The 9,160-nt window shown below is 32.4% G+C and overlaps 1 protein-coding gene across 1 annotated transcript; it reads left to right on the top strand.

Moving 5' to 3' along the window:
• Window positions 1-546: 546 nt before the first annotated feature.
• LOC133194059 (phospholipase B1, membrane-associated-like) lies at window positions 547-7,380 on the top strand. Its single transcript, XM_061329995.1, has 13 exons — window positions 547-592; window positions 1,489-1,592; window positions 1,919-2,000; window positions 2,262-2,320; window positions 2,756-2,823; window positions 3,016-3,059; window positions 3,182-3,290; window positions 4,312-4,444; window positions 5,305-5,462; window positions 6,129-6,300; window positions 6,717-6,815; window positions 6,900-6,968; window positions 7,311-7,380. Exons 1-13 carry the CDS (start codon window positions 547-549, stop codon window positions 7,350-7,352), a joined length of 1,185 nt encoding a protein of 394 aa, XP_061185979.1. The 3' UTR covers window positions 7,353-7,380.
• The last annotated feature ends 1,780 nt before the right edge of the window (window positions 7,381-9,160 follow it).

Raw genomic sequence — 9,160 nt, 5'->3', positions numbered from 1 at the left:
ATTTCCATCTCCCGAGGGAGATCTCAAATCTTCGTCATATTGCCGATATGTTATACCTGGCAGCGTTTAGTAAGTACAAATATACATATATTTTAACAACATCCTGCTATCCAGGGGTGGAGCTAATAGCAGAGACAGAGGATCAATCAGGTATTGGATAAACCATATTTCACACTGTACGAATAACGCACACATTTGAAAGACCATATTCTTGCGAATTGTCATAAAAGCTACAAAAACTATCGATTTTCTGCTAGGAAATAAACACTTGAAACGAGTTAAATATCTCCTATAAAAATGTTTCTGATATTCTGAAGTGCTCGAGATGAAAACATATTTCTTAAACTTGAAAATATAATGAGCATTTTACTTTCAGTCTCTTTTTATCGGGCAGTAGGTAGACATATGTACTGAGACTCATAAGCATGAACGTTGAAGGATTTTCAGCTGATAAACTAAAATATGGCAGGAAAATGAGGCCAATGAGACACATAATATCACGATATGATAAGCAGATCCATATCTCCACTCTGTTCTACTGCCATCATGTTGTTTGTGGTGATTTTTCTACTAAGCGTCACCAGTGCTCAAGGTTCGATCACTTTTTAAAATTAGTTTTTTTCTTTGGAGACGTGAAAAGACTATGTATTTTTTCTAACCAATATATTGTGATTAAAGGATGCGCTGGTATGCTTGTTCTTCTTAAAAATTTGTTGTTCCTTGGTGGTAACGAATATTTATCTTAGAAATAATTCATTATTCATTGTCCCCCCAATTTCATTATAGTTACATAATTTGCATATTGATTTCCTTTTTCTTTCTTTTTGTGTGTTTCCAATAAATTGTTAGTTTGCTCAAGAGAGATTCCTTGCTTACATTTTAAAGGAAAAAGTTATGTTAAGTCCATAAACAAATTCTTCAAAGTTGGATGGTTGGACGATTTCACGATAAGGAAAACTTGCTTTCCATTGTGCAAAAGGACTTTGTAAATAGATTACATTTAAGAATTTCAAGTATTTTTGGGGGAGATAGCTGACATTTAGTTTTTGATCTAGGAGGAATTTATGAATTAAATTTATTTATTTATTTTTATCAAAGCAAGACAAAATTCTTGGAAATGTCTACTTTTGACAGAAAATAAATTTCCAAAATTTCCGTTTTTGAAAAGGTTGAAGATGTTTCATGTCACGGTACATAGATTCATCTTAAAGGTCTTAAAATCTACTCTATTACATTTGTTGATGTATTTTATTACTGATTTAAAATCTAACATATTTCTTTGATTCAGATCAAGATTGTGTATTTTCTATCGCAGTTTGATTTTGGGTGTAGAGAAAAGTATTTGTAAACTTTAATTATTAACTGGTAACCTATATAAAATAGGATCATTTAAATAACATCTGCATTTGAAAAATACAACAAACTTGATTCTTTGACAAATAAATAATGATCTACTTATATTTATCCATTGACAAATGTTTTCTTTAGGCGGTTGGTATGACAGATATGTTAAATTCTTCAACGAAACACTGCCAAACAACAGTACACTCATGGAGATGTGGAGGACACACTTAAAGTTGTGGGAGCAGAATGTGAGAAAGATTTTTCTTGTGAAAAATTTCTTTTTTACATTTCATCTATATTTGGTTATCGTTAAACGCAACTTTGAACTATAACTACATGTATAGCACATGAAAAATGGTTTGATTCAGGCTTAAGATAAGCTTAAGATAAAATATTTCTAATGGTCTTAAAAATCACATGTAACAAAAGATTTATTCATCCTTGATGGAGCTTTTCTTTTTCTTTATCAAACAATATTTTATTATGTAAATAATAATTGGACTGGGCATCAATCATTGTCTATGTATTTTCTGGGACACATTTAAACATACACAGATTTCCCTCTTAATTTCAGGGCAGTCGCAGCAAAAGGTACCCAATCCCAAGCTTTGAGTGTCATAATACACACCCACATAACGGTCATCATGCTACAAGTGGTTAGTTTGCGTCAAATATGGTGTATTTATGTGCCGAAATAATGACACATTCCATATGAAAAAAAAAAAATCCAATATCATCCACACGTTTAACTGATATCAAATCACTGAAATTAGTTTTTAAAATAAGACTTTATCACATTATACAATTTATAATATAAGCTTTATCCTTTATGAAAAATTTACGGTGAAAAATTCTAAAGAATGCAGGTATAAATTATTATATCTTTGATAAAAGTATGTGTTTTCATTGAATCATAGTTCATGATCTTCACCCTGGAGACATTCGTATCATTGCTGCAATGGGAGATTCACTTACGGTAAGAAATATACGTATATGTAGTAGTTTTTACTTAAGAAGTACAGTGTACTTACTAAAGAATAACATTTACTTTATCTTGCTAAATCATGCAATATCCTTTTCTTGTTGAATGTCTGACTTACTTGTTACATGTACCTATAAACATACTTTCATTATGCAATGCCCTGTATATATTACCGCTACACTGCTGATCTTCCAATGCTGCATTTAAGCAGTACCTGTATATAAAATCTTTCCTTCTTTAATAGTAATGCGCTTGAATTTTGGTATCAGTGACTTGTCTAATTAATGTACCATTATATGAAACTTATTTTCTGTATCTTGAAAACTCGGATATCACAAGTTTTTCTATAGCTTAAATTATCCTTATTGGAAACAGAGATTTGACTTTCTGTAATGTTAGTTACGGATTATTTTTTTTATTATTTTCCAGGCTGGTAATGGAATTCTTGCCTCAAATATTATTGGAGATTTCATAGAATACAGAGGCCAAGTATGGAGGTATATAAAAATTAAAAGTAATTTATTATAGTAAACATATAAAAACTATTAAAAATTATAGTAATTTATCGGTTTATAATCCATTGATGGTAAATGAGCAATTATGACATAAATAAAAGTTGAAGCTTACGTTGTAAGTACGTTTTGCCAGTACCACATTTTTGCATTCAACATGATGTTTTTCCCTCGAAGCATTGGTGGCGATGGAGATCTGAGCAACACCATAACACTACCAAGTAAGTCAGACAACGGACAGATATAGAAAGAGCAGAAAATTAAATCAGATTTGTAAATCTCAAAGAAGAGAACTTTCCTGTAGAATTTCCTTGAAGTTACTTACCTTATTGTACAAATACAGACATTCTGGAGAAATTTGGTCAGTTCCTTTGGGGTCAGTCTTACGGAACAGGAGGTGTCGGATCTACAAACTCAATGCTTAACTATGCCGATCCTGGTGACGTGTCCTCGTAAGTCACACATTTTTTATTTTGTCACTAAATAAGTATTTTCGTTATTAGCAGACATATGAAGCAGAATATATTAAAAAAAAGTGTACATTAGAAGGAGAAAACACTTGCTGTGGCCTTCAACTTGACAATTAGATTTATCGACATGCATTATCAATTAACACTATTTATTTCCATCCATATTTCGACTAGATATATCCCAGTGAACTTGAAATAAAAGATAACACAGAGTCTGCAACATCTGTTTCATATTTGGATATTTTACTAGAAAAAAACGTTTACGATAACCTAACACCGGAACATTATGATAAACGTGATGACATCAACTTTTCTATGGTCAACTTCCCTTGCTTAAGTAGCAATATACCCTTGTCACCTGCATATGGTGTTTATGTCTCCCAGTTGATTCGATACACAAGAAAATGCTCTACTCACGAACAATTTCTAAAACGAGGCAAGTTATTGACAAACAAATTGATGAAACAAAAATTCAGCAAATACAATCGATCATTAAGTTGAATGCTTACTGACGTTTTTCATACTAATTGTTGGACTAATATTTATACATTGAATTGTCTACGAATTTTCCGTTTTACCGATCATGACAAGGAGCACACGGCGGGTTTGACCTGTCGGCAGGGGATGATTACTCCTCCATGGAACATGATCCCACCTCTGATGATTTTAGAGGTCCGTGTTTGTTCTGATTTTTATTTTTTCTACGGACTTTTGAGCTTGATTACTGATCATTATCTCAATATTTGGCTTTTTCTTTAGGATTCGGTCTATGTATCGTATACCTAGTCGCTAGCAAATTTAAAAGTAGTGCTGATTTTATTATGTTATAAATGAAACAGAGGGTTAAGATGCTCCGTTCCACCATAAATCATACAAATTCACTTGTGACGTTTAAGGTGTAAAGATAAATATATGAGTTGAAATTTCATCAGTGAAAGAGTGATGATGGTTTAGCAATAGAGAAGTCACGACTTATATAAAAGCCAATAGACTCTTTTTGTAGAAATATGCCGGGACAGGCTAATGCATTGGTGCAAAGACTGAGGACAGATACGCACGTGCGATTCAATGACGACTGGAAAGTAGTGACGTTGTTCATTGGTGGAAATGATCTGTGCGATTATTGTCACGACCAGGTACTTGTAAACAGCAGCTGTATAATTATTTTGGTCGGTGACATCATACACGATCTATTAGTACAGCAAGATCATACTCGGTGACTACAGGGGCGGTATTATTATGTAAAAACAGGTCATAATCAGTATATGATGAAATATTTTGAGAAACAGGGAACACAAAAATTATTTTTGCATTTCTGATGACGGAAATCTTATGTAGGTATATCTTATTTCGCTTATTTAGCTTACGTGTGACGTCATAGTTGGTTTTTCCTGTACTCGAGAAATGTAAATATGACAAGTTTTTGTCCTGCTTATGTCGTCTTTAGCGATGTCCTGTGCAATATTGAGGTCAGCTTCACCATTCGAAATTTTTACAGTTAATCAATAATTTGAAGGATTTGCATTTCAACGTAAATTTAAAAATATTGAATGATAGGATTTTTTGTAAATTACGTTTTTTGTTGTTTAAATTGTCTTAAAAAGTTCGTAATTTTCCCTATCCAGATGCAGTGTGATAGATGAAACTTGCTTTTTCGAATTTTAAACCCTATTCATACTCTGAAATATTTTAAAAGATACATGTTCACTTACATATTTTTTATAAATGCTTTAAAAATCCCATTATGGACAGAGCAATGAGCCCGGAAACATGGAGAAGTAAAACTCCACTTAGATACTGTAGGGCATAATATTTGTCAATCAATATCTCTAAAATAAGGTAAGAAACCTAATGATATAACTGCTTTAAGATATGTGGGACATACTTAATTAGAAATATACAAAATATGAAAAAAAATTGAATGACAAGTATTTTTTCAGCTAAAGGTCCTTCTTCCCCTTAAAATGTTTCGAATTAAAAATGAGTTATGTTACAGAATGGCTATTCAGCTGCTAACTACATTCGACACATTCGAGATGCTTTGGATATTTTACATCGAGAGGTTCCTAAAATGTTTGTTAACCTGGTAGAGATATTTGATATCGCTCCCATTGCAGCCATGGATGGAGGGTTTATTTGCAATCTTGTTCACAAGTAAGACAATTATGAGTGTTTAATCACAAGAAATAAGTGATTTTATATTATCAGAACAAAAAGAGGGTGCAGATTATAAAATACAATTAATTTGAAATTTTGATCAAATGCTATCAGATATTGCCATAATTGTTTAAAAACACAAAATGCATGGACTATTTAAAGTTGAAACACAATGTAGGCATTAATCCATTAAGTGAAAAAAACAAAAAAACAATGTATGAATCATTCACATGTACCTTTGGGAAAAATAGTCTGTCTTAAATTTTCTCTGTAAATCTTTAAAAGCATTCAATTACTTCTATTTCATGGTTTGTATTTTCTCTAGACATTCAACATGTGAATTATACTTGTTTGCCCGACGACTTAAATTTAGTATTGGTTATACAGTTAACATTACCTATTCTGAAGAGTTACAGGAAAAATGCATGAAAAAATATTAAATTAATCAACGAAACCTCACAAACAGTTTTAAAATTTGTGTTATCTTACATGTATGTCAAATGGTATTGAATAACACAATCCACCAAGGAAAAAAATAGTTGCATTAGTTTCTGTTTAAAATCGATAAATTTTTTTTTAAAAAAAGTATTAAAAATATACATAATTTAATGAGCGGCTAATGTTTAATTCAAGAGCATTAATAGTGATTCTTTCTGTTAACAGTGTTGTATGTGACTGTGGACATAACAAGGCTAACTCTCAGATGCTGAGAAACGCTGCTCTGGCTTATCAACAAGAACTCAGGAATCTCGTCAACTCCGGACGATATGACACACGAGATGACTTTACCGTCGTCCTTCAGCCCTTCTTCAAGAACACTGAACCACCTACCTTAGTAGGGATTGATAAGAATATATTGTATTCAGTGCTGTATTCATCATTTATAAATCTAAACCATGTTTTTTTGTTTGTTTGTTTGTTTTTTTTTTTGGGGTGGGGGGGTGGGGTGGGGTCTTAATGTTGTTCAATCGTGCATTTTCAAACTCAGTTACCAATTTCTTATTTGTTAAGTTATAGGTATTTTTCACATTAAGAGAGTAATTTTTCTCTTTAAAAGATAGCAACATTGTCACACGATAAATATGAAGCATTTATATACCGATTATAATGATTACATAATATTGTTTGTTGAAATTGAGGTTTAGTTGTGCTTTACACTTCAAAATCAATAAAGAATCTTTACTAGAGATCATCTTTGACTAGACCCTTACATTTATAAATCCTATAAAATTACTATTTTTACACCACTAGGGCACTGGTTCCATTGACTTGAGTTTCTTTTCTCCCGACTGCTTCCACTTCAGCCAAAAGGGTCAGTTTGCGGCCGGCCTTTCACTCTGGAATAACATGGTAAAAATTTCCTCAGTTTAATGTGTGCCAAACTAGAGCTATTGCCTGTATAAAAAGTCCCTTATGCTTATGATTTTTTTTTAGTTGGAAGCTCCCAATTATAAACAAGAGCAGTGGCATTTGTACGGGGACTTCCATTGCCCTGGAACGCATGTAAGTTACTTTTCCTGAATTTACTGAATGTGAACTAATTCTAATTGATGGCATGTTTTGGCATATATGGTGCAATCCTTCATGATTTTACATATGAAAAATCAATTAAATACTAGCTGATCTTAATATTAATTCATGATTGCGCTAAAGTCCCTAATCCACATGTAAAATTAAGCTTAATGTTGTTCAAAAGTATTCTCTCAACGTTTTACAATTAAAAATAACTTCAGTTGCGTGTATATACGTATATAATTTTTTATCATACCGATATACTTTTAGATAGTACTTTGTTATTTTAATGCTAATGTAACACTTCAAGTTTTATCTCTTTTTTTTTGGCAGGCTGGCCACGACCACTCTTTCTTTACCACGTACAAAAATTGAAAAATATTTTCCTAAGGAAAAACTGAACTGTTAATTTTTAAAGAAATAAACATGGTGTCTTATAATGAAAAAATACATATTTTTTTTTTCAAATTTTGTAAAGTCAGTCTTCTAAGAGATTCTAAAATAAATTAACAATAATTTCCAAGACTAATATGTTTCCGCTAACCCAGAGTTAATCATGGAAATAGTCGTATTGCATGCATTTACATAGAACATCCGAAGAATATATATGGCTCTAAATTCGCTCTTGAGTACATCTTGACCTATGATTTTAACAAGAGGAATATAAAATAAATTATTTAAAAAAAATTGAAATCAGATATGTTTTATATTGAAAAGTATATTGCAAATATATAAAAAAGATAAAATAAGCAGATTTATTTATCATCTTACTTTTTATGCCCCCGCATCGAAAGATCCCGGGGGTATATTGTTTTTGTCCTGTCTGTCTGTTTGTCTGTTTGTCTGTTGCCAACTTTAACCTTGCCCATAACTTTTGATTGGTTGGAGCTATGACTTTCATATTTCACATGTGTATTCCTTGTGACAGGACCTTTCTTTGGGTACCATCATATTTGACCTTTTGACCTTGACCTTAGAGTTTGACCCACTTTTGCAAAATTTTATGAGACTTTAACCTTGGCCATAACTTCTGAACAGTTGGTGCTTGGGGTTTCAAACTTCACATGTGTATTTTTTGTGACAAGGCCTTCTTTTGGATACCAACAACTTTGACCTTTTGACCTTGACCTTGGAGTTTGACCTACTTTTGAAAAACTTTAACCTTGGCCATAACTTTTGAACAGTTGGTGCTTAGGGTTTCAAACTTCACATGTGTATTCCTTGTGACAAGACCTTCCTCTGGATATCAACCACTTTGACCCTTTGACCTTGACCTAGGAGTTTGACCTACTTTTGAAAAACTTTAACCTTGGTCATAACTTTTAAATGGTTGGAGCTAGGGGTTTCATACTTCACATATGTAATCCTTGCGACAAGACCTTCCTTTGGATACCAACCACTTTGAACTTTTGACTTTGACCTAGGAGTTTGACCTTCTTTTGAAAAAATTTAACCTTGGCCATAACTTTTGAATGGTTGGTGCTAGGGCTTTCATACTTCACATATGTAATCCTTGTGACAAGATCTTCCTTTGGATACCAACCACTTTGACCTTGACCTTGACGTTTGATTTTTATTTAAAAAACTTTAACCTTCGCCATAACTTTTGAACAGTTGTATCTAGGTCTTTCAAATTTCACAGGTGTATTCCTCGAGACAAGACCTTTCTTTGGGTATCAACATTTTTTATCTTTTGGCCTGGATTTTGACTTGCATTTGAAGAAACTTTAACCTTCGCCATAAGCTGCCATACGGGGGCATCAGTGTTTCACAAACACATCTTGTTTTTCTTGAAATGAATTTGATAATTCCACTAGAATAACACATGTGTAGGGGGACATTTTCAACCATGTCAAAATAAAAGTCAAATATACGGCGATAATACCTTGTACACAGAATATCTTCATTCACTAATGTTTAGGAAGGATAAAATTAACATACAAAAATATTTTAATGCACATTACGTCTAAAATAAAAGAAAAATTGGAATTTATTTCTTCTCATATTTTGAACGTAACGTCTGTCAGACTCAATACGCCGGGTACATTGTTATAAAATGGGCCATTGTTTATGCAAACTATTTTATCTTTCTTGTCTACTGATAGAAAATTTACCTGTTTATCAATTAAGTGATCGCAGATTCAACAGAAAAGCACGTGTGCTTAGAAATTAACAAATCTGTG

Source organism: Saccostrea echinata, unplaced genomic scaffold, assembly GCF_033153115.1.
Source record: "Saccostrea echinata isolate AGI-Se365-2 ecotype Australia unplaced genomic scaffold, CSIRO_AGI_Sech_v1 ptg000028l, whole genome shotgun sequence".
NCBI lineage: Eukaryota > Metazoa > Mollusca > Bivalvia > Ostreida > Ostreidae > Saccostrea > Saccostrea echinata.
This window is presented reverse-complemented; position numbering and strand designations above follow the sequence as displayed.

What these genes read in the sequence shown, in the direction of transcription:
- LOC133194059 (XM_061329995.1), top strand. Translation starts at nt 547, where the DNA reads ATGTTGTTTGTGGTGATTTTTCTACTAAGCGTCACCAGTGCTCAAG. An exon ending in GATCCTGGTGACGTGTCCTC is followed by an intron (nt 3,291 to 4,311) that starts GTAAGTCACACA and finishes CTCTTTTTGTAG; the next exon opens with AAATATGCCGGGACAGGCTA. An exon ending in ACACTGAACCACCTACCTTA is followed by an intron (nt 6,301 to 6,716) that starts GTAGGGATTGAT and finishes TTACACCACTAG; the next exon opens with GGCACTGGTTCCATTGACTT.